Raw genomic sequence first — 26770 nt, forward strand, 5'->3', positions numbered from 1 at the left:
TTTAGGTGGGTCAGTCTTCTTTTCAAGAGATAGTTCAGGGGAATTTCAGTAGAGGAGCTGAGCACAAATGGGGGTGTTTAGAGCAGGAATGTGGTCTCTCCCCTCTTTTCCCAAAAAGATCAAAGCAACCCAGTAAGAGAGACTAGTGGTGTTATCTGTCATAGCTGAACTTGGCAGAGCTCTTCTTAGTGCACAGCTGCTGGCTAGTCTTTGAGGGAATGCATACATACGTATATCTGTCTCTCAGGAAAACTCGCATCATGAGTCCAGGGGACTTCTTTCTTTTATGGGTAAGAAAAAGTTTGCAGAAAGTCTGTCATTATCAGCCAACCTTCCTACGAAAATGGGATGTGATGTACTGGCATCTAGGATACTTTTTGTAGTCCTAGTCATTAATCTTGTAGGAAAGGCAAAATCAAGCTCAAGTAAGGCCAGAGAAAGGTCACTAATCTTGTGGAGGAGTGGGAGGGGTTTGCTATATGAAGGCAGACTGAAATAATTAGGTCTTCTCAGACTTGAAAAGACTGAGAAGAAATATGATTAGAGTTTTATAAATCCAGGAAGAACACGAGTTAGATGATCATAGAATTTACCAGAAGTAGGCAGAGCTTCTTCAAAGCCAAGGAAAAGTGAATTTAGGACAAAAAGAAGTTCTGTCATACCAAGAAAGTAGGTCCTGCACGTCAAAATTACTCTTTTGGGAACTGGGCTTAAACTTCTGGCATTGGAGAGAAATGAAAAAGTCTAGTATTTCTCATTGTTAACACTATTTCTTGAAGTATGAGGTGCCCAGAGAGCATCGATCAAGCTTCCTGTTAACCTTTACATTTTCTTTTCTCCTTTCTTAGATGATATTTAAGTGTCATTCAGTAGTGATTCATTGAAAGTGGATTCTATGCTGTGGTCTCCACTAAGCACTGGGGATACTGAGATGAAGATGGACAGATATGGTTCCCACAGTCTGGTGATAGATAAGAAGCTAACTGTCTGTGTGATGAATTGACAACAAATGTGCTCTGAGAGCTTGACACAAAATTGCTCACATACGCTTAGCAGCAGAGCAGGCAGTGCTGAGGAAGTGGTTCTTTAACCGGAATCTGAAAGTCAATGAAGCGTTCACCACCCAAAAGTTGGGGAAAAGGGAGTGGCATGTGTTGAATGCTGTGCGATGCCAGAAGGTCAGTGTTACTGGAGGTGGAGGATTAAGATGGAGAGTTACAGAGATGAGGCTGGAAGCTTGGGTTAAGCAGATCATGGAGGGCCCTGTAGACCACCAGGATCATAATGGCAGCCGCATAAGAGAATAGAGGGGGCAATGGTTAATGTACTAGGACTCGTTGGAGGATTTTGATGTTGTTCAAGCAGCAATGACCTGGGCTGGAGAGAAGCAGATAGATTTTAGAGCTATTTCAGAGGTTGCCAGGTTGTACAGATTGGACTTCCTGACTATGAGAAGTGAGGGTGAGACATAGTCGAGCTTGATTTGTAAGAGTATGACAGCCCGTTAGACCTCATATTTCATCTGCATGAGAAGAATTAGCACAGACTTTTTATAGGTCTTTTCTCTCATGATCTCCAAAGGACCAAGAGGTCAATAGATCTGCATCTGTCTCATCTCCCTGTCTGCTCCTTCCTCTCATGCATCTTTCAGGGCCTAAATACTTTATAAATTAGGTGGCCTCTAATAAGCAGATGTCAATTAAGTAGAAAGACCAAAAACTGCATGGACGATTTCCAGTCTCCCAAATCCCCTGGTCTTTTAACTATTGCAGAGCAAGTACTAGTTCATAGTACCCTGAGGTCATTTGATCTGAAGCAAAATTCTACGTTGCATCAGAAGAGGATTTTTGTTGCTATTTATTTAATTTGCTTTTCCCAAAAGTGGAACTCCTTCTGTTTGGTGGTTTAGGAAGGCTAGTTGAAGTTCCAGGGGTGGTATGTGATTTTCTTTGTCCAGATTTAAGAAGTCACTGTTTTGTTTTGTTTAACAAAATTGACCAGTAAGGGAACCTTTGCTGTCACTTTGCTTTTTCAGCATACTTTTCCCCAGTTTCTCATCTCATTTAGATGATAGCCCTGATGAAGCCCAGTCACCCCATATTGGACTTCCCTAGTGGCTCAGATGGTAAAGAATCCACCTGCAATGCAGAAGACCCAGGTTTGATCCCTGGATTAGGAAGATCCCCTGGAGAAGGGAATGGCTGCCCACTCCACTATTCTTGCCTGGAGGATCCCATGGATAGAGGAGCCTGGCGGGCTACAGTCCATGGGGTCACAAACAGTCAGACATGAGTTAGTGACTAAGCACGCACAAAATGTTTCAAAAGTCAGGATTACAGTGATATATGTGGGAACTGGATTTAATGATTTTAAAAGAATTTTATTTTGAAATAATATTAAAGCATTGTAAGACTAGTACATGGAATTTCCTTTAGACTCCACTCAGGTTCCTCTGTCAGTAACATTTTACCATGATTGCTTTATTACATTCCTCACCATCTAGGTGTGGAGGTGGTGATGGAGGTAGAGATTTAGAAATATTCTTAGCCAGTTAACTGCAGATATCAAGACCCTTCATCACTAAACATTTTAGTATTTGTTTTCTCAGGACAGTGATATTCATTTGCTAACCATAGTCTAATGATAAAATTCAGGAAACTTAACCTTATTCAGTACTATCATTGTAGGTTCTAATATTCAGTCTCTATTCAGCCGCTATCTGTTGCCCAACAATGTTGGTTTATGGTGTTTCTCCTCCACCTAATCCAGGATCCAGTCCAGGAGGCATTGTGATTATTACGTCTCTTTAGCCTTCTTTAACCTGAAACAGTTCCTCAGCCTTTCTTTGAGATGTTAGAGGCGAGCAGGCTAATTGTCCTGCGGAATGCTCCTCACAGTGGTGGTGTCCGACCTCCTGGTGCTTGGATGCTGGCGGTGCGTTTTTGACGGAAAAATTGTGCAACGACGTGATGCCCCTCGCAGTGCCCACATCACAGCAGGAGGGGGTCTGCAAGTCCTTGTGGGTCTCATTCCTGGGATATTAATTTTGATTGCTCAGTCAAGGCGATATCCTCAGGTCTCTGACTGTCAAGGCCCCTTTCCATCTTAGAATGAATAGGATATTTGGTTACTTCTCAATATGTGATTTAAAATGTGACTGTGCTTTGCCTCTACAGTCTTATCAAAGGGCCGTATTTCCCCTCTCTTGGCAGTGTTTTAGAGCACTCTGCTGCAAGGGTCCACCGCCTGCACGCCCAGAGTATGACCTGGTCTGCATAGGCCTCACGGGCTCTGGCAAGACCAGTCTGCTGTCCAAGCTCTGCAGCGAAAGCCCTGACAGCGTTGTGTCAACAACAGGTGGGTACTGCACCAGGGTCCGCGTCCTTTTCTTCCCCCTCACTGAGATGCTCTCTTTTGCTTCCTATGCTTTGGTGGGATCCCCTCATTTCACTGAGATTGTTCAGTGAGTGTATTATTTATTTTCAGTTACTCTTATTTTTCAAACTATATTTAAAGGAGGCTCTAATAGCATTGTTCTTCCCTGGTGGTTCAGACGGTAAAGCGTCTGTCTACAATGCGGGAGACCCGGGTTCGATCCCTGGGTTGGGAAGATCCCCTGGAGAAGGAAATGGCAATCCACTCCAGTACTATTGCCTGGAAAATCCCATGGACAGAGAAGCCTGGTAGGCTACAGTCCATGGGGTCGCAAAGAGTCAGACACGACTGAGCGATTAGGACTTAATAGCATCAAATTGTACCTTCCATCCCTCTAGTTGGTCATTTCAGTGCCACTGAATAAATCAAGCCAGGAGAATGTTGATAGAAAATAACTCTGCAGCCTAGACTCCTAGTACTGTGACAGATGGGTTCATCTCAGACCCACTGAGTGCCCTTCTCCCTGGAGGCATCACCGTAACCTACTTGTGTTGGTCACACACTCCCTACACAGTGCAAGTATAATCTCAGTCTTCTTCCTTGGAAGGTGGTAGGTACAGGGACCATCAGTCAGGCCTACCATGTTCACTGAGGTGGCCTAGAAAAGTCAGTCTAGGCAGTGGTTCTCAGTCTGGGCACATTTTGCTCCTGAGGGGACATTTGGTAATGTCTGGAGACATTTTGGTTCTTATAACTGGGGGAAGGTTTGACTGACTTCTTTTGTGTAGAAGCCAAGGATACTGTTAAATATCCTACAGTACACATGATGGGCCCCCACCAGAAAGAATTATCCAGCTCAAAGTGCTATCAAGAGCTTTTGTCACTCCCCCAATACTTCCTCTTTTTCACCTGAAAATGAAAGGAAAGACAGGTGTTAATTAAAGGAAATTATGGAAAAATAGTTGAAGGAAATGAAAAACAGAGGTACTGTGGGAGGAGTGGGCTGAGACATTGTCTGCAAAACTTAAAAAGATTTTTCATGCAGACAGCTTACTTTGAGCACCTACCTTGGAGAAGGAAATGGCAACCCACTCCAGTTTCCTTCCCCGGGAAATCCCATGGAAAGAGGGGCCTGGCAGGCTACAGTTTGTGTGGTCACAAAAGAGTTAGACATGACTTAGCAGCTGACACAAGCGCAAGCAAGCACCATGTGCTAGATCCAGGGTTAGAAACTGGGGCTAACTCTAGTTAACATTCCAGAGAGTCAGTCTACTGGCCACATAGACGTTAAGCTTGTGTCTAGAAATATACAAAGGAGGAGGAATGATCAGTTTTGCTTGGACTGGTGGGAGGAAAGGATGATGCATGGCTTGTCCAAGAGGTAAGAATAAGAGAGTGAGGTAGAAGAAGAAAGAAGATTTGGGGGCCAGAGGGGAAGTCTGTGTAAAGGCAGAGAGGCCTGAAACAGGATGCTACTTCCTGGGAACCACATTTCCATGTGGCTGCGAGGCATGGTTTGTAGAATGTCAGGAGTCACAAGAGATAGGCAGTGGCCAGATCTTGGCAAACCATTGTTACTGTGCTCAGGAATTTAACTCTTAGCCATTAAGTAAGGCACTGGTGGGAAGGAGAAAGGGAGACATTAAATAGGATATATCTCATCTTCTGCTGCCCGCTTCTCCTTCTGCCCTTAATCTTTCCCAGCATCAAGGTCAATGAGTTAGCTGTTTGCATTAGGTGGCTAAAATGTTGGAGCTTCAGGTTTATCATCAGTCCTTCCAGTGAATAGTCAAGGTTGATTTCCTGTAGGATTGACTTGTTTGATCACATTGCAGTCCAAGGGACGCCTCATGAGTCTTCTCCAGCACCACAGTTTGAATGCATCAGTTCTTCAGCACTCAGCCTTCTTCATGGGCCAATTCTCACATCCATACATGACTACTAGAAAAACCATAACTTTGACTATAGGGACTTTTGTCAGCAAAGTGATGTCTCTTGCTTTTTAATATGTTGACTAGGTTTGTCATAGCTTTCCTTCCAAGGAGCAAGCGTCTTTTAATTTCATGGCTGCAGTCACCATTCGCAGTGATTTTGGAGCCCAAGAAAATAAAATCTGTCACTGTTTCCATTTTTTCCCCTTCTGTTTGCCATGAAGTGACGGGATCAGATGCCATGATCTTCATTTTTTGAATGTTGAATTTTAAGCCACTTTTTTCACTCTCCTCTTTCACCCTTTCTGTCATTAAAGCGGTATCATCTGCATATCTGAAGTTGCTGATAGTTCTCTCGGCAGTCTTGATTCCAGCTTGTAATTCATCCAGCCTGGCATTTTGCATGATGTACTCTGCATATAAGTTAAATAAGCAGGGTGACAATACAGGCTTGTCCTACTCCTTTCCCAGGGGAGTGACCTATAGAACAACTTCAATTCACCTAATATATGAGTAACACCTAATATTTTAATGTATCAAGGTGAGGGTGTAGAGAAAGGGATAGAAAAAGTAATTGAAGAAATGATGAATGAAATGTTATCTGTCTTGAACATAAATAACAAATCCAAGACATTCATTGAACCACAAGCACAAGAGACAGTACACCAAGTCATGTCTTAGTGAAATTATTAAAGCCAGTAATAGTTTGTGATAGTTAATTTTATGTGTCAATTTGGCTGGGCCACAGTGCTCAGATATGTAGTCAAACATTGTTCTGGATATTTCTGTGAGTGTGTTTGTTTATATATATATATATATATATATATATATAATGAGATTAATATATAAATCAGCAGACTTTGAGTAAAGTTCTTTATATAATGCAGTTTGGCTCATCTAATCAGTTGAAGGCCTGAATAGATCAAAAGACTGACTTCCCCAGAGCAAGAAGGAAATCTGTGCTGGCCTTGGGACTTAAACATCAACTATTTCCTTCTAGTCTGCTGACCCACCTTGCAGATTTTGGATTTGACAGCCTCCATGATATTATGTCAATTCCTATAAACATTTTTCTGTGTGTATACACACACATCCTGTTGATTCTGTTTCTTTGGAGAATGCTGAGTAATACAAAAAGGAAATCTTAACAACAGAGAAAAAAAATTATACAGAAGCAAAGATAAGAGTGACATCAGATTTCTCACTGGAAACAATGCAAGGGAAAAGGTCGTGGAGTGCGTCTTTAAACTACGAAAGTGGGGGGAAACTATCAGCCTATATCCAATGTCTCTCAAAAAGAAAGTAAAAATAAAGACTTTTTCAGATGTAAAAGTAGTGAAAGTATTTATTGCTAGCAGACCTACATTATAAGACTAACATTATAAGAAAATGCTAAAGGAAGCTCCTCAAGCAGAAGAAAGATAATTCCAGATGGAAACCTGGATCTATACAAAGCAAAGTAACAAAAATTGTAATTACTGGATAATTATATAAGATTTAGTTCTTATTCAAATCTCTTTATACGATAATTGTCTAAATAAAAACAGCAATATATTGGGGGGGTTTATAACATATAAATGTAAAATGTATGAGAACAATAGCATAAAAGTCACAGGGGGAAAAGGGAAGTATACTACTGTTATGTTCTTATATATGAAGTAGTTTAATAACATTTGAAGGCAGGAGGAGAAGGGGACTACAGAGGATGAGATGGTTGGATTGCATCACCGACTCGATGGACATGTGTTTGAGTGGACTCCGGGAGTTGGTGATGGACAGGGAGGCCTGGTGTGCTGCGATTCATGGGGTTGCAAAGAGTCGGACATGACTGAGCAACTGAACTGAACTGAACTGAACTGAACTGAACTGAAGGTAGGCTGTAATAAATTAAAGGTATATTATGAAGCCTAAAGCAACCACTAAAGTAACAAGCAAAATGTGAGAGCTAGTAAGGCAATAAATGAGATAAGACAGAATTACAAAAAATAGTTTTAAAAAAGACAGAAAAAAGAGAAACAAGAATATATGGGACAGATAGAAAACAAGCGAGGTGATACATTCAGACAGCAAGGTGATACATTCAAATCTGACCATCAGTCATCAAATTAAATGCAGAAGGTTTAGATTCTTCAATGAAGAGACTGAAAATGATATGCTTGGATTAAAAGCAAGACCCAAGCAGGTTAAATGTAAGAAGATGGAAAAAGATATACGATGCTACTAGGGATCAAAAGAAAGTTGGTGTGGCTGTATTATATCAGACAAGGTAGACTTTAGAGCAAAGAATAATTCTGGGGATAAAGAAGTTCATTTCATAATGATGAAGGCGGTCTGAATCAGAGGACATAATGATGCTAAAACATTTATATATGTAATAATGGCTTCAAAATACATATAGCAAAAACTGACAAAACCCACAATTACAAAGATTTCAATACTTTAAATTATTGATAGAACACGTATGAAGAAAATCAGCCAACAGGTAATAGATTTGAACAACAGCAACCGTGACCTGATTTACATTTATAGAACCCTCTACCCAAGAGCAACAGAGAATCGTCTTCTCAAATAAGACCATATTTGAGGGCATGAAACAAGTTTCAGTAAATTAAAAAGGATTAAAATATGTTGTCAGATCACAGTGGAATTGAATTAGAAACCAATAACAAGATCGTCTCTGGAAAAGTCTCCAAATATTAGGAAACTGCTGCTGCTGCTAAGTCGCTTCAGATGTGTCCGACTCTGTGCGACCCCATAGGTGGCAGCCCACCAGGCTCCCCTGTCCCTGGGATTCTCCAGGCAAGAACACTGGAGTGGGTTGCCATTTCCTTCTCCAGTTAGGAAACTGAACTACTTCTATATATCTAATGGATCAAATAAGAAATCAAAAGAGAAACTGTAAAGTATTTTACACAGAATGGAAATACAACGTATCAAAATTAATGAGATGTCTCTAAGCCTGGACAGTGGGGCCTTTTCATAGCTTTAAACTCCTGAATCAGGAAAGAAGGCGCTTAGATCAGTGACCTCAGCCTCCACCTTAAGGAATGAGAAGAAGTGGCTAAACCCAAAGTAAGCAACAGAAAGGAAATAATAAGGATCAAAGTGAAAATCAGTGGAATAGAAAAACAATAGAGAAAACTCATTAGATCAACAGCTGGTTCTTTGAGAAGATCAATAAAATTTATAATAACTCTAGCCAAGCTGATGAGGAAAAAAAAGATGGCACTAATTATAACATCAGAAATGAGAGAGGTTACATCAAGGTAGATTCTATAGATATTAGAAGTATAATAGAATATTATGAACAGGAGACTTCCCTGGCAACTCAGTGGTAACGAATCCACCTGTCAGTGCAGGAGACACAGGTTTGATCCCTGGTCCGAGAAGATTACACATGCCACAAAACAACTAACTACTGAGCCAGCGCTCTAGAACTACTGAAAGCCTGTGTGCCTAAAGCCTGTGCACTGCAACAAAGGGTAACCCCCACTGTCTGCACCCAGAGAACGCCCCCATGCAGCAAGGAAGACCCAGCACAGTCCAAAAGAAAAAATATATGTATATATCCCTTTTTAAAAAAGGATGTTATGAGCAACTTTATGCCAGGAAATTTGACAACTTAAATGGACAAATTCCTTGAAAGATAAATCATCAAAATTCATTCAAGAATAAATAGAACACCCAGATCTGTGGTTAGTAAAGAAATTGAAATTGTATTTTTTTTTTTTAAAACTAGTTGGTTTCACTGGTAAATTTTCTTGAACATTTGAAAGAGGAACTAATGCCAGTGCTATATAACATCTTTCAGAAAATTGAAGAAGAGGGAAAACTTTCAAATTCCTTGTATAAACCAGCAAGTTTAATGTTAAAACCAGACAACAATAATACAAGAAAAGTAACAGACCATATTCCTCATGAACATAGATGCCAAAAATATAAACAAAAATCTAGCAAATAAAATCTAACAGTAGTATATTAATAGGTATTATCCTTTAATATATCATGACCAAGTAACATTTATCCCGGGAATACAGGACTGGTTTCACATTCAAAGATAAATAAATTTAACTTACATTATCAGTTAGCTGATACTGATCATCTCAAGAGATACAAACAAAAAACATTGATTTCTGATAAGAAAAAAAAAGAAACTCTCACCAAAGTTGCAACAGAAAGGAATTTTCTCAACTCTTAAAGTCCATTTATAAAAATCTATAGCTGTTGTTATACTTAATGATGAAATACAAAACTTATTCCCAGTCAGATAAAGAATAAGACATGAATGTCTGTTATCACCACTTCTGTTCAGCATTGTAGTGGAGATTCTACGCAGTGCACCAGGCAAGAAAAAAGAAAGAAAGGGCTTCCAGATTAGCAAGGGATAAGTAGAACTTTGTATGTTTGCTATGTTTTCTATATAGAAAACTTGATGAAATCTGCAATTTTACACCAATAAATCAAGAGATGGCTAATGTGAATTTAGAGTTGATAGTTTTGGAGATGTGAAAATTTGAAGGATAACTTCGTTCGTTAGTTTTGGAGAATGTTGTCTTTAAGACTAGAAGCAGACAGAATGATGGACAAATGTTAGCCAAATATTGAATTCATTCAGATAGATAAACAAATTCCCTGAAAGTTCAGTTCAGCTCAGTTCAGTCGCTCAGTCGTGTCCGACTCTTTGCGACCCCATGAATCGCAGCACGCCAAGCCTCCCTGTCCATCACCAACTCCCGGAGTTCACTCATACTCAAGTCCATCAAGTCAGTGATGCCATCCAGCCATCTCATCGTCTGTCGTCCCCTTCTTCTCCTGCCCCCAATCTCTGCCAGCATCAAAGTCTTTTCCAATGAGTCAACTCTTCGCATGAGGTGGCCAGAGTACTGGAGTTTCAGCTTTAGCATCATTCCTTCCAAAGAAATCCCAGGACTGATCTCCTTTAGGATGGACTGGTTGGATCTCCTTGCGGTCCAAGGGACTCTCAAAAGTCTTCTCCAACACCACACTTCAAAAGCATCAATTCTTCGGCGCTCAGCCTTCTTCACAGTCCAACTCTCACATCCATACATGAATGGAAAGTTAGTGTATGGAAATCCAAAGGTCCACATATAAACAAATGTCACAAATTCAAGTGGGACATTATTAAGGGATGAGAGATGATACCACTCTAATGGCAGAAAGTGAAGATGAACTATAGAGCCGTTTAATGAGGGTGGAAGAGGAGAGTGAAGAAACTGGCTTAAAACTCAACATTCAAAAAACTAAATTCATGGCATCTGGTTCCATCATTTCATGGCAAATAGATGGGGGAAAAGTGGAAACAGTGGCAGATTTTATTTTTGGGGAGTCCCAGAATCACTGTGGAAGGTTACTGCAGCCACGAAATATAAAGGCCGCTTGCTCCTTGGAAGAAAATCTATGACAAACATAGATAGTATGTTAAAAGAGAGACATCACTTTGCTGACAAAGATCCATATAGTCAAAGCTGAGGTTTTTCCAGTAGTCATGTACAGATGTGAGAGTTGAACCATAAAGAAGCCTGAGCACTGAAGAATTGATGCTTTTGAACTGTGATGCTGAAGAAGACTTTAGAGAGTCCTTTGGACAGCAAGGAGATCAAACCAGTCTATCCTAAAGGAATTCAACCCTGAATATTCATTGGAAGGACTGATGTTGAAGCTCCATTACACTGGCCACCTGATATGAAGAACCGATTCATTGGAAAAGACTCTGATGTTGCAAAAGATTGAAGCAGGAGGACAAGGGGGAGACAGGATGTGATGGCAGGATGGCATCACCAGCTCAATGGATATGAGTTTGAGCAAACTCCAGAAGATAGTGAAGGACAGGGAAGCCTGGTGTGCTGCAGTTCATAGGGTCGCAAAGAGTCGGACATGACTTAGCAGCTGAACAACAACAGATGGTAAAAAGGTAAAAGCGTAAGGAAACAAAGCTTGTCCTAGGTAACACTGATAAGGGAAGAAAGAGCTCTGTGTGCTGGTATAAAGAGGACAGAAAGGCATGTAAGAAAACGTTGGAGCCCAGAGAAGACTTTTCTTAACAAAGGTGAGGTCCCTGGATTCAGTGGGAGGGCCTTGTAATGATTAAGGGAGAGCAGAGTTTGGGCAGGAGGTGTGAAGTGAGGATATAGAAGAGAAGGGGTAGATGCTTGTTGGTTGAGTCTGTGTGTTTATTGTAACTAATGAAGGTGGGCAAGATGTTAGAGAAACTAGTGGTGACAGAGGAAGGAGGGGTGGAGGCAGAGGAGAACTAAGCAGGATGATTTCAGTTATCAGTGGACCCAGAGAACCCCAGTCCAGATAGACGTTGCTGCTGTGCTCAAACTCAGCTTCCAGTTCCTTTTGTTGTATATGTATGTAACTGAAAAAAAACAGAGGAGGTAGAAGAAAGGTCTTCTAATAAATGACAGAACCCAGTGGTGGAGGTCGGAAAGCCACACGTCCGTGTGAACATTCGATGTGGAGATGGGAAAACAGTCACAGGAGGCCTATGGAGAATAATGTACAAGTGAAGGAGCAAGAGAACCTAACTATATGAAAATTTCGAAAGACTGGAAAGCTAAAATTCAGAGGAGAAATATAAGTGAAAGCAATGCTATTGAGAAATATTTGTATAAGATGTTATAGGCAGGAGTTTATGACTGTCCCATTTAGAGAATTCAGTCACATTCTCAAATAGTACCGAGAATCTAATTAATAAATTAAGCTAGGTTCACAAAGAGATATTCATAAAAAGAATTAATGGGAAACAGAAAGGTACAGCCTTATCAGAAGTCAATTTTACTAGAAAAGGAATAAAATGTTAATTTTATAGCTAAATTCACCAAACTTTTCATTTTGTCCCAATGCTGTGAAGATTGTGGTTCCCTTCATATGCACATGAATTAATGCTGACATTGTGATTGGTGTTGCCTCCCCTCTTTTTTTGGAAAGCAGTTATTCACGTAAATTAAAGGTTACCAAAATATTTACATCCCTTGGCCTAGTAATAGTGTCAACTGAGAATTTACTGTAAGCATGTAATTTCAGAGAAACTATATGAACAAATGATTGCCACATTTTGTATAACTGAAACTTTAAAGTAATTTAAATGTTCTGTATCAAAGGAATCTGTTAATTAAATTGTAGTACATCAATTGAAATTATCACATATTGAGAAACATATACAGCCTTCTGTAGAAGGAAATTAAATTTACATTTTGAAAATTAAACCTTGCAAAACTGCTTTTAAATTGAAAATGGGAAAAAATGTAAAAAATAACAATAGGCTTTGTTAGTATGGTCAAACTATGTGTGACATTTTATTCTATTAAATTATTTCTCTATTTTATAGTGTTTTGATTCTATCAAGCCAATTAAAAATGAAATATTTGTTGGGAGAGTTTGGAACAGTTGAAAAGATAAATTGAGAATTTGTTTCTTAAAATGAAAACACATCACAAGAAGGATATGTCTATTTAATTCAGCAAGGCAAGAATCCCTGCCTTTTCTTCATAAGTCAAGGGAATCCAAACTGTGTTGGATTGTTAACTTCAGCAGTCTTTTACTTTGACATAATTTTTAAAAGATACTTAAATTGTCAAAACTCAAAGGACCAAGAAATCCTGCAAAAAGCAGGTCCTGCTGATATAGGGGAAAAAGTTGAGTAGCTTGCACATTGGTCTAGAAACAAAAGTGAACTTTGTCCAGAGTGAATTCCTTGACTGTATAACAGCACAAAGAATTTGTTGATAAAAGGGGATGTTAACCTGTAGGTTACACAGTATTCACTTTTTTTTTTAAACCAGAGGAGTGGAGTCTATAGGTTTAGGATAATACATTGTTGTAACACAGAGAACAATCAAGAGAAAATTGAACAGTTGGAATTGAAAAAGGTTGAAAAATCTCTTCTAGGGTTGTATATTACTGCATTTGAAAGTTTGTGACGTGTTATGTCATTCAGCTAAAATAGAAAATAATTATAATTTGAAAGAAATACAGAATGTTTATGAAAATTTGAAGATTTCAATAACTTGAGTATTTTGTGCATACATGTTAGGAAATAAATTAGAAAGTCAGCTTTTGTATCTGCTAAAGGATTGTGTTTTATAAATGCTGATAGATTAAATTTCCTTTTATGATGTTGAAATCATATTTAAAATTTCACTAGACCGTTGTCCAAACATCACAAAACTACAATGGCCATTAATCATGCCCTTGGTTCAAGCCAAGGCTACCAGATCTGTGGAATGTCTTTCCTTTAGCAGTTCTTTAGTGATCCAGGGATCTGAGAAGCACACACAGTATCTGTGTGCAACTGTGCAGACTTGTGTATGTGTTACGGGAGGTGGGGGAAGGGTGGAGGTTGGTCTGTAAGTCCAAGTAAAATACTTACGTGTTCCACACAATGAGTAAAAATAGACTAACCTCCCTCCCAAACCTAATTTTGTTACGATCTCAGTAATGCTTTCCCTGCATAAAAATTTTCGAATCCATCTCCCTTGTTATCACGGGCTTTTTTGGATTTAAGGACTCAAAGACAAAAACTGAGTCTATGCAAACAATTATTTCCCCAAAGAGTTACTAAGTCATATATTTATTAAAATTTGTGGGGTTAAATCTTAGGGGAGGTTTCAGTCTTACTAATGTAGCTTAAATAGGCCAGGAAAAAATGACTACGTAACTTAGGCTTCAGCCATCAAATTGTTTGAATGGAGTCAGGAGACCTACCCATGAGCCCTTCAGCCAAATACTGGAGGCCATTGATGATTGACTCAGTTGTTACTGTTATTCCCTCCTCCTTGTTTAATACAAATAGTGGAATCTAAATGTTAGAGGGGGAATTCAAAATCAATAGAAAAAAGTGGCTGGTGAGTCTAAGAGCTGTCAACTAGGACTTCTAGGTCCCTGTATTGTCCCATTCACTCACTGCCTCCTTGTGAAAAGAGCATCAGAGGAATGCTTTTGTTTTTTTGAAGAAGCAACAGAGCAAGCACCCTGCATGACTGAGTCAGATGAACATTTTCCCTCACCTCCTAAGGTCATAGTTTTATTAATAATATCTAATAAACAGTACTCTCTAAACTCATACTATTAGTTTTATTTCATTAATAAGGCAATGTAGTACAGACCTGAGAACACAAAAATCAAAAGAGATTCCTTGTGTTGGATTATTTAGAAAACAGGAGGGGAAATAAATCAGTGGGCTCATTAAGTATATGTATATTTTTCCAGTCAGCTCCACCAATCTTTAGGTTCAAAACTGGACAAAATAGTATGAAATACATCAGCTTGTTGGTATATGGAGGAGGTGCTATAGGGTGGAGTTCTGGTGGACTGATGAGACCTGAGTTCAGGTTTTAAATGCAGCACCTAGCCCTTTTGTCTAGGTCTATAACCCTTCTAGGCTTCATTTTCTTCCTGGAGCAGTAGTTATTCATTAACTTAAGGATTGTCATAACAGCTAAATTAGGATATACAGTTGTCTCTTGGTATCTGAGGGGGACTGGTTCCATGACCACCCTCCCCTACAATGGATACCAAAATTTGAATATGCTCAAATCCTTTATATAAAAATACAGTATTTGTATGTAACCTACACACATCTTCCTGTATGCTTCAAATTATCTCTAGATTACTGATAATACTTAATACAATGTAAATGGTGGCCTGTGTGCAGCAAATTGAAGTTTTGCTTCTTGGAATTTTCTGGAATTTTTTTTCCCAAATATTTTTGATCTGCAGTTAGTTGAATATGTGGATGCAGAACCCTTGGATGTGGAGGGCTGACAAATATAAACGCTTCACACAGATCTTTAAACTTTGTTAGATATTTTGAACTATCTCCTGAGAAGTTAGAAGCTATCAGACCCTTTTAACTAGGTGAATGATGTGAACAGAGGTTCATTTCAGGAAAACACTTCTGCTGGTGTATGAGGATGATGGAGGAGGCTGATAACAGAGTTTCGTTAGGAGACTCACTAGATGGTTTGATCAAAGTTGTACTGTGAGGATGGAGAGAAGTAGGCATGTTTGAGAACTACTAGGCAGATGAAACTGAAAGGCTTTGGTGACTGGTTGATTGAGAAGGAAAGAAATGTTAAGGAGGACCACAAATATTTAGTCTATGGAAGTCCTCAATAAATGTTTGTTTTTGATTGTGTCTTCAGCAACTCTTACTTTTACCACTGCTTTCTAATATACCTGAACTTGAGGCCACACATTATTTTGATTGGGAGAAAGCTTTCAGTGGGCATTTGATAACCATTAGTAATTGCAGTTTTTAGTTTTACTTTTTAGAAAAAAAAAAAAAACACAACACTTTTTAGCACTGAGTACTATTTGCCTCTACAAATGGGGAATCTGAGACACGGAGGGATTTAATAACTTGCACAGACAGTAATGGTAGACCCAGAATTTGAACCCAGACATTCTTACTGTGGAGCCTATGCAATCCACGGATTTTTATTCTTCAGAGTGATCCTTCAAAAGAAGTGTTTTGATGAATTGACCTTTGTATCTCTACTAAATATTAATTTCCCTTCTCGACCTCATCCAGTTCAGTGTAAAGGAATAAAATACAGTGGATCTGATGGTTCTTCTTGATTGCCCTTTTGGTGAACCAAAAATGTGTCCTTACATTTTAATTCTTCTTAATCCTTGCAAACAGGATGAATAACATAGAAAAATATTGCTTCTCTTCTATGAACAGTACATTCTCTGGACTAGTTATCTAGGCTTCATCCTCTGAACATTAATTATCCCAGCTATATTGTAAAAATAATATGAAGACAGCAAAGTGGAAGACTATATATACCTTTGCAGTATAAATCTAGCCACACATGTTCTATGTGAAGAGAAAACATTTATGAGTATTCTGAAGGAACATTTATATGCCTATAAATAACATTGCTGGTTTACTTTGCTTAGAGTGAATGCTAGGGGACATTTTTGTAGTCTGTGCAAGGATTCAAGATGGGAATCATCATATAATCTGCCTGTTAAATCAGTAAATTTCTAAAGTTGTATTTTGCATATGGGTGTGGCAGTTTCCGAAAAGATACTACTTCCTTCTGGGTGCCTGCATATTGTCAACTTTTAAGAATCAAAGCAGATTAAACTTTGCTAGTATGCTCCGTAACTATTTCCTTTTCAAAGTTGGGGTTTGTCCCATTTCTCTGGAAAATTCATACTTGGGTTTGTACTGAACATAACCACTGGTAGACTGTTTAGCACTTACATAGGGTTTTTGTTTTCAGGATTTCATAATCATTGCCTTTTAATCCATTTAACACCCCTGTAAGGTAGGCAGATAAATTCAAGCATCTAAGTCTCCCGTGGGCAGATTTCAGTGCCAGCATGAGTATTGTGATTGGCACTGAGTTTCCTTAACTTCCCAGAGGCCAGACACCTGGAGAGGCTTTCCTACAGGTCAAGATACATAACAGTGTGTCAGCCACAGGGCACTGCCCTCTACTGCTCCTGCTATTTTGCTAAGATTCAGTGACTGCATCTACCATTACCTACAATGCTATGCCCATTGTGTCTGTCTGCATTAAAGCCACTCTAAAAGAGTATGTTTTGAAAGATTCTTAAGGAGCCCAACAAACATTTATGTTCTGTAAAGCTATGGTTTTTCCAATAGTCATGTATGGATGTGAGAGTTGGACCATAAAGAAGGCTGAACACCACAGAATTGATGCTTTTGGACTGTGGTGCTGGAGAAGACTCTTGAGAGTCTCTTGGACTGCAAGGAAATCAAACCAGTCAATCCTAAAGGAAATGAACACTGAATATTCACTGGAAGGACTGATACTGAAGCTGAAGCTCTAGTACTTTGGCCACTGATGCGAAGAGCCAACTCATTAGGAAAGACCCTGATGCTGGGAGAGATTGAGGGCAAGTGGAGAAGGGGGCAACAGAGGATGAGATGGTTGGATGACATCACCAACTCAATAGACATGAGTTTGAGCATACTCCGGGAGATAGTGAAGGACAAGGAAGCCTGGTGTGCTGCAGTTCATGTGATCGCCAGAAGTCAAGACTTGACTTAGCGACTGGACAACAATAGCAACACAACAAATTTCAACTGTTTACACTCCGGTTGAGCATCAGTTCAGTTCAGTCGCTCAGTCATGTCCGACTCTTTGTGACCCCATGAGTTGCAGCACACCAGGCCTCCCTGTCCATCACCAACTCCCAGAGTTCACTCAGATTCATGTCCATCGAGTCAGTGATGCCATCCAGCCATCTCATCCTCTGTCGTCCCCTTCTCCTCCTGCCCCCAATCCCTCCCAGCATCAAAGTCTTTTCCAATGAGTCAACTCTTCGCATGAGGTGGCCAAAGTACTGGAGCTTCAGCTTTAGCATCATTCCTTCCAAAGAAATCCCAGGGTTGATCTCCTTCAGAATGGACTGGTTGGATCTCTTTGCAGTCCAAGGGACTCTCAAGAGTCTTCTCCAACACCACAGTTCAAAAGCATCAATTCTTCGGCACTCAGCCTTCTTCACAGTCCAACTCTCACATCCATACATGACCATAGGAAAAACCATAGCCTTAACTAGACTGACCTTAGTCAGCAATGTCTCTGCTTTTGAATATGCTATCTAGGTTGGTCATAACTTTTCTTCCAAGGAGTAAGCGTCTTTTAATTTCATGGCTGCAGTCACCATCTGCAGTGATTTTGGAGCCCCAAAAAATAAATTCTCTCACTGTTTCCACTGTTTCCCCATCTATTTCCCATGGAGTGATGGGACCGTATGCCATGATCTTTGTTTTGTGAATGTTGAGCTTTAAGCCAACTATTTCGCTCTCCTCTTTCACTTTCATCAAGAGGCTCTTTAGTTCCTCTTCGCTTTCTGCCATAAGGGTTGTGTCATCTGCATATCTGAGATTATTGATATTTCTCCAGGCAATCTTGATTCCAGCTTGTGTTTCTTCCAGTCCAGCGTTTCTCATGATGTACTCTACATATAAGTTAAATAAACAGAGTGACAGTATACAGCCATACTTGACATACTTCTTTTCCTATTTGGAACCAGTCTGTTGTTACATGTCCAGTTCTAACTGTTGCTTCCTGACCAGCATACAGATTTCTCAAGAGGCAGGTCAGGTGGTCTGATATTCCCATCTCTTTCAGAATTTTCCATAGTTTATTGTGATCCACACAGTCAAAGGCTTTGGCATAGTCAATCAAGCAGAAATAGATGTTTTTCTGGAATTCTCTTGCTTTTTCCATGATCAGCAGATGTTGGCAATTTGATCTCTGGTTCCTCTGCCTTTTCTAAATCCAGCTTGAACATCAGGAAGTTCACGGTTCACGTATTGCTGAAGCCTGGCTTGGAGAATTTTGAGCATTACTTTACTAGCATGTGAGATGAGTGCAATTGTGCGGTAGTTTGGAATGAAAACTGACCTTTTCCAATCCTGTGGCCACTGTTGAGTTTTCCAAATTTGTTGGCATATTGAGTGCAGCAGTTTCACAGCATCATCTTTCAGGATTTGAAATAGCTCTTCTGGAATTCCATCACCTCCAGTTGAGCATAAACTCCAACAAAGGTACTTTTCATTCAGTGATAACACTCATGGCTCCAACTAAGTACTTAGATTAATCAATGAGCAGCAGAATTTCTGTCTTAGGAATCTATAATATATTCAGGTAGGGAAAAATTATGTGTACCTAATGATTAAATCATCAACATGGCGTCAATTGAAATATAAAGTTGGCAGTTTTATGTAGTATGCTTATTTGTACCAGGCTCTATGATAAAGATAATACATGCATTATCACAACTTTGTGATGTAGATAATATCATCCTGGTTTACAAACAGTGAAAACCAAGGCTAGTAAGTTGACCACAGTCATAGAGCTTCAGACTCCTAGGTAGAAGGTAATGTATAGAATCTTAAAGCTCTAGGGCAATATACAACAGAGGAGTGGTAATAACAGAGTGGAGTATATAATAAGGAACATATTAACTTGTTTATGTATAAAGTAAAACAAAACCATGTAAAAGAATTGTTTTCACACATGTAGTAGTTTACATCTTTTTACCTTTCTCAGCACTTTTTAACTTTTCTAGCACTTGCTTCAATGAAAGTATTTGTATGTTTTCCCTTCTCCCTTGTTGACAGTTTCTTGAAAGGATGACTGTGTCTTATTTATCTTGTAATTGTATGTATTAAATAATGCTTAACGCCTTTAATCTATTGGGTGCTCAGGAATTACTCAGTAAGCTTTAAAAATTAGTAGAGCTTTTACCCAGAGATAAACCAATGCACCTAAGGGCAACTTATCTTTGACAAAGGAGTCAAAAATATACAGTGGAGAAAAGACAGCCTCTTCAATAAACATTAGTGGGAAAACTGGACAGCTAGTTTTTCTTTCATGTAAAAGAATGAAACTAGAACACTTTCTAATACCATATGCAAAAATAAAATGGATTAAAGACTTAAATGCAAGGCCAGAAATGATAAAACTCTTAGGTGAAAACAGGCAGTACACTCTTTGACATATATCACAGCAATCCTCTTTGACCCACCTCCTAGAGTACTGGAAATAAAAACAAAAATAAACAAATGAGACCTAATTAAACTTCAAAGCTTTTGCAAAGGAAACAACAAATAAGATTGAAAGTCAGCCCTCAGAATGGGAGAAAATAATTGCAAATGAAACCATCTACAAAGGATTAATCTCTAGAATATATAAGCAGTTCATACAGCTCAATACCTGAAAAACAAACAGCTCTATCAGAAAACGAGCAGAAGACCTAAACAGACTTTTTTTTCCAGAGAAGACATACAGATGGCCAATAAACACAAAAAAAGATGCTCAACATCACTAGTTATTAGAGAAATACAAATCAAAATTACAATGAGGTATCACCTCACTCCGGTCAGCAAAAAAATCTACAAACAATGAATGCTGAAGAGGATGTGGAGAAAAGGGAATCTTCTTGCATTGTGTGTGTGTGTGTGTGTGTTTTTTTTTTCAATTTGTAGTCTTTATTTTATTTTTTCATATTTTCTTGGCTGTGCCACATGGCATGTGGAATCTTAGTTCCCTGACCAGGGATCAAACCCGTGCCCCTTGCGTTGGAAGCCCAGAGTGTTAACTGCTGGAGTGCCAGGGAAGTCCCCTTCTTGCATTGTTGATGCAAAAGTGATGCAGCCTCTATGGAGAACAGTATGGCAATTCCTTAAAAAACTAGAATAAAACTACCATATGACCCAGTAGTCCCACTAATGGGCATACAGCCTGAGGAAACCATAATTTAAAAAGATACTTGGACCCCAGCGTCCATTGCAGCACTGTTTACAATAGCTAGGACATGGAAGTAGCCTAGATGTCCATTGGCAGATGAATGGATAAGGAAGGTATGTATGGTACCTATATACAATGGAATATTACTCTGCCATGAAAAGGAATGCATTTAAGTCAGTTCTAATGAGGTGGATGAACCTAAAACCTAGTATACAGAGTGAAGTCAGAAAAAGACAAATATCATATATTAATGCATATATGTGAAATCTATAAACATGGTACTGATGAACCTGTTTGCAAGACAGTAATGGAGATGCAGACATGAAAAACAGAATAGTGGACAGGGTGGGGGAAGGAGAAGGTGAGACGAATTGAGAGAGTAGCACTGAAACATATATATTACCATATGTAAAATAGATAGCCAGTGGGAATTTGCTGTATGATGCAGGGAGCTCAAACCTGGGGCCCTGTGACAACCTTGAGTAGTGGGATGGGGTAGGAGGTGGCAGGGAGGCCCAAGAGTTGCAGGGGGACATATACCTGTGCTGATTCATATTGATATATGGCAGAAACCAACACAACATTGTAAATCAATTATCCTCCAATTAAAAATATTTTTTAAATTATTAAAAAAAATTTTTTTAAGTAGTAGAGCTTTTAATTGAAAAAGAAGTGTATATGCAAAACATTTAAATGAAACTAAAGAATTGCTCCTATTTAAGATTTATACCTTGTTCTCCCCCATTATTTGTTCCAGTTTCTTATGGATCATTTCAGAAATATTCAGTATATGTATTTGTATGTGTGTGTATAGGTAAATGTACATTCGCCTTACACCTGAATTGATTGTCTTAGATTATGATAATTAAGTCCTAATACAGAATTAGTCATAGCACTGTATGCAGAATATACTTTGATAATAAAAGACATTTATTAAATGCATTATAAAATGCATAAATGGGTAATTATGATTGTACATCTAAGAAAAATTTATGTATGACTTTAACCATGTCCTTGAGAGAAAATACTAACATAAATACTATGTAATTCCAATATAAGATGGTTATAATTTAGATACTTTAGGGTTGCTAAGTTATATGTCAGGGAAAATTAACTTTAGTAATTAGATGTAAAGATCATGGTAAGTTTAATATTTTCTTTGGAGTTTCTCTATACTTTCAAATGTCTTTCTCACAACTGGTAAAATTTACAAAGAGCTATTATGTATGAAGGAATGAGGCAGTATTTGGAAGAAAAGAGTTATATTTTGCTGTAGCATACAACTATATTTTACAAAATGATAGAAGATAATACTAGGTTATAATTTATCTTGAAAATTATGTGTTTCTGGTGTAAATATGAGCTATGAAAAATAGTTCTTCATCTGCCAAAAAGAGAGAATTTGAGAATCTTATACATTTTTAAAAGTTAAGTTGCTAATTCTTTGTTTATTGTTTTCTAATTGTAGGTTTTAGTATAAAAGCAGTGCCATTCCAGAATGCCATCTTGAATGTAAAAGAACTTGGAGGTATATCATATATCTTTTCTATGTCTGACTCTAACTTCTACTAAGTGCATATTAATGTGTTACATATAATTAGAACGTGATGGTGAGGTATTATTCTAGAAGGTGACTTATTTTTACCTTTTCTCTTGATAATACGTTTCCTAGAAATTTTTTTTCTTTATATATGTTAAAGGTAGTTGAGTTCTAATTGACATAAACATAATGTATGTTTATTTATGTAGTGCTACACTGCAAGTACCATTTCATACTTTATACTCATGGTTTTGCTTCTCTTATGACATTTATTCTTGAATGGAAAAAATGAAGAGTTTTAATATAGTCATAGAAAAAAGCTATACATTATGCAAAGAACTGTATTTTAGAGTAGTTTGTATTCCTATTGCAGGTTTTATTGTATTAGATCTTTTTAGCATGTGTTTGTTCTGATAATGAATCTTTGCCAATAGGTTCTTTGTTGGTCGAGCACATTTATTGGATAGGCTTTACCCCAAATTGTACATCACTCAGTCTTTCATTGCACTCTCTGTCTAGGATGTTTTTGATTGTATTTTATGTCGGTCAGGGTCTTAACCCATGTAAGTAGGTTAACAAAGAAATCAGTCAATTCAATGAACCTGCTAAGGTCTCTAACAGCATAGGAAAATGATAAGTCCTCTGGAGTTCAGTATGGTATGGGTGAGTTTAATGACTTAGAAGAGAGTTCTCTTCCATCTCTTTAACCACTTTGAGATATTGACCTTATTCTGTTTTTTTTTTTTTTAAGCTCATTCTGTGACCTATTATTAGATTGATGAAATTAAAACCCAGACCTTATGCCATCTTAAGAGTTTTTTATGCCTTCTTATTTTTATATAATGATGTATTGGCTGATCTTTCCAAGTTTACTTCTGTCAGTCTGTTTTATAGCCACTTTGACTTTAGTAGTATTAATATTTAAAATAAACTATGGCTGATAAATTCTGGTTTTTCTTTGACATTGGTTTATCATTTTGACTGAAAAAGTGATAAAACATGAATGTTCTTATAATAGAAAAGTTTTCTGTGCAAAAATTGTAAGACTTGTATTGAATATTTTAATATTACTTTGTGGCTTCAGAGAACATAGTATAAACATCCATGGAATCAAATTGAATGGTTTGAGAATTCTATTATTTTTAAATATTACTGATACTTAATAATATTATTATTACTAGGCTAGATGCAAAATTTTTATTAAATACCCTCCAGATGTAAGAAACTATTGATTAATTAAGATGTTTATTATTGATGTTTACTTCGATGATATAAAAAATGTATAATGCATCTTAATAATTTTTTTAAAGTGCAGAATTTATTATAATCTTAACTGTGCCATCAAAACTCAGTACAGTTCAAAAGATCACATTAGAGGAAAGGGGTGTATAAGGTGGGAATCCATCTGTTCCCAAGCAGGGTTTAATTTTGTTGGAAGAACTGTGTATGCCCTAGCAATTACTGAAATGGAAATTACAATGGAGAGGATACTATAGAGTTTGGTGGAAATACTTCAGTTGTGCCTCTTGCATGATGAAATGGAGAGATGTAGGTACATGGTAGAGCTTCAGGGTTGGGATCCATACATTGGTTTCAGACTAGTGATGTGTGGTGCTTGGCAGGTGGTGTTGAAGAGCAGATTACTCCCTTAAGCACTGATTCTTCTACCCTTGAAAATTTAATAGCTGTTTTCAGTTGAGAGGCTATCTCAAGGAGGTGATTTTCTGCATAGAATCCATTTGTGTATCCTATGTTGTGTGCTCAGAAGCAAGCAGTGGAGGAAGTTCAGTCTTTGACTTTTTACTCACTAATTCCTTTACTCAACAAATATTTTTTTGAGCACCTCCTCTACCTGGGGTAGGACTGGGCCCTAGATCAGCCAAGAATGCATGAAAAGCAGACTAACATACATAGAGAGTATAGTTTTCATAGGATTTAGGTAAATCTTATATCCCAAGAGGCTCATCCCAATATAAGATATGAGGCCTTTAGGGAAAATTATGACCTCGTAAAATTAAATTGTTTGAGAGGAAGTTGCTTGACCCAAGAATTTCTAAGTTCAAGAGGAAAGAGTTGAGAATTTTAAAATCAATGTGTGAAGATGTGAAGCAGTTATTTACCAGTAGAGAGTTAACTCAGAAGACAGGTTTAATCGGAATTCAACCAGGTTGTCAATCCAGGCGAAGATTCTGAAATCAGGGAAGAAACTCAAGAAGATAGGTGTAAAGGTAGGCAGATACTAAGAGCCCGAACTTGCTGAAGTTTGGAATGCTCTGCTGCTTCTCCTAGGGTTAATTCAGGAGATTGGCCCAGCCCATTTCTCCCTTCTAATTCCTTCTTCTACCCTTTTCACATGGTTCCAAGGTTTTCCATCACTTGCTCCTAACCTCTCTTACATTTCTTACTTCTTCAAAATAGGAAGAAGCATGAGCTTGTGTTCCTTATCTAGTAAGAAATGGTTTAGAATGAAATAATAACTAATGGAGTTAAATGAAAGCCACTTTTGGTAGGTCTTACTATAAACAGCAAACCTTATGTTCACACACACACTGATGTGTGTGTGTGTGTGTACTACCTAATTTATGTTAGAGAGAATTCTATGCTGTTATCAATTTTCTCTTTTATGAGGATATTTCTTATATCTTGCACCTAAAAATTCCTATAAATTTCATTCATAGCAATTTTCTCAAGTGATCTTTTCCTGCTGTTCATGCAGTCATTCTAGCACAGTTATTTGTGTGTCAAGCATGATTCGAGGGACTGGGAATAAACAATATTTAAAAAGAGACCTGTGGTTCAGTGATAGAGACATTTATGAAAACCAATATTTGAAATTAATTTTGAAAGTAACGAAATTAAGAGGGAAGTAAATATAAAGAATGACAGAAAGAGACAATCCAGCCTGGTGTTATGGTGGGTGAGTCCTGTTTACACTATTTTGAGAATGACCTGTTCTCCTCATCTTACCTGTCCCACTCATCAGGCTGTACTGATTACTCTAGAACTCTAAAATTTCTTCTGTTTTCTTTCCGTACACATTCTCACTTAATCTTTGCAACTTCATGCCTAGAGAGTAGATGCTGTTATTATCTGACAGATAGTGAGACACAGGATACCTAGACACAGGTCAAGTGGTTTGTTCAAAGTTATTAGGAGAAGGATTTCTGGGAGTCGATCTAGTCCTTAACTAGGGTACCCTGTACATAAAGCATTTTACCCAGTGCCTGGCACAAAAGAAGTGCTCCCAGGTATTGTCTGCTGCTGTTCCTACCACTATTATATGAACAATTTAAGGTTTTCACATGTTGGTATTATTTTCATTAACACTGTATTGATTACACATGAACACTCTGCTCTGCTCAAAACTGCAGGATGTTATCCCTAATCATTGCAGCTGCTTTTATTATTCATTTTCTGTCTTTCTTTCTTTATTTAGAGGTCAAGTCAACTCTCCTCCATTTTAATTGTGACTCTCGTGCTGTAGTCACGCTCTCCTCTTCTGATTTCTTCAAGACTGCCTTCTGAAGCAGAGTCTTCACTTATTCTAGGTAGTTTCCAAAACTTACAGAATTTACCATAAACTTGTCATTTTCATACTCTTTTATTTTTTCTAATTCAGTCAACAATTATTTACTGAATACCTATTATATGCTCAGGCCGAGTTGTAGAAAATGTTGGTGGTTATAGTGGAATGTGAAGTTAGGTGGGCCTTAGGAAGTATCACTATGAACAAAGCTAGTGGAGGCGATAGAATTCCTGTTAAGCTATTTCAAATTCTAAAATATGATGCTGTGAAAGTGCTGCACTCAATATGTCAGCAAATTTGGAAAATTCAGCAGTGGCCACAGGACTGGAAAAGGGCAGTTTTCATTCTAATCCCAAAGAAAGGCAATGCCAAAGAATGCTCAAACTACTGATCATCTCACATGCTAGTAAAGTAATGCTCAAAGTTCTCCAAGCCAGGCTTCAGCAATACATGAACTGTGAACTGTCAGATGTTCAAGCTGGATTTAGAAAAGGCAGAGGAACCAGAGATCAAATTGCCAACATTCGCTGGATCATGGAAAAAGCAAGAGAGTTCCAGAAAAACATCTATTCCTGCTTTATTGACTATGCAAAAGCCTTTGACTGTGTGGATCACAATAAACTGTGGAAAATTCTGAGAGAGATGGGAATACCAGACCACCTGACCTGCCTCTTGAGAAACCTATATGCAGGTCAGGAAGCAACAGTTAGAACTGGACATGTAACAACAGACTGGTTCCAAATAGGAAAAGGAGTATGTCAAGGCTGTATATTGTCACTCTGCTTATTTAACATATATGCAGAGTACACCATGAGAAACGCTGGACTGGAAGAAACACAAGCTGGAATCAAGATTGCCTGGAGAAATATCAATAGCCTCAGATATGCAGATGACATCACCCTTATGGCAGAAAATGAAGAAGAACTAAAGAGCCTCTGGATGAAAGTGAAAGAGGAGAGTGAAAAAGTTGGCTTAAAGGTCAACATTCAGAAAACGAAGATCATGGCATCCCTTCCTATCGCTTCATGGCAAATAGATGGGGAAACAGTGAGAGACTTTATTTTTCGGGGCTCCAAAATCACTGCAGATGGTAATTGCACCCATGAAATTAAAAGACGTTTGCTTCTTGGAGGGA

The 26770-nt window shown here is 38.2% G+C and overlaps 1 protein-coding gene across 3 annotated transcripts in view; it reads left to right on the plus strand.

Annotated features, from left to right (window-relative positions):
* ARL15 (ADP ribosylation factor like GTPase 15) overlaps positions 1-26770 on the plus strand; it is a 491463-nt gene that overhangs the window by 161660 nt on the left and 303033 nt on the right. For all 3 annotated transcript variants that reach the window (XM_018065561.1, XM_013972780.2, XM_018065559.1), the window contains exons 2-3: positions 3213-3357; positions 22038-22097. In XM_018065561.1, the coding sequence (XP_017921050.1) occupies positions 3213-3357; positions 22038-22097 (205 nt within the window). The remainder of the gene's footprint in view (positions 1-3212; positions 3358-22037; positions 22098-26770) is intronic.

Source organism: Capra hircus, chromosome 20, assembly GCF_001704415.2.
Source record: "Capra hircus breed San Clemente chromosome 20, ASM170441v1, whole genome shotgun sequence".
Lineage (NCBI taxonomy): Eukaryota > Metazoa > Chordata > Mammalia > Artiodactyla > Bovidae > Capra > Capra hircus.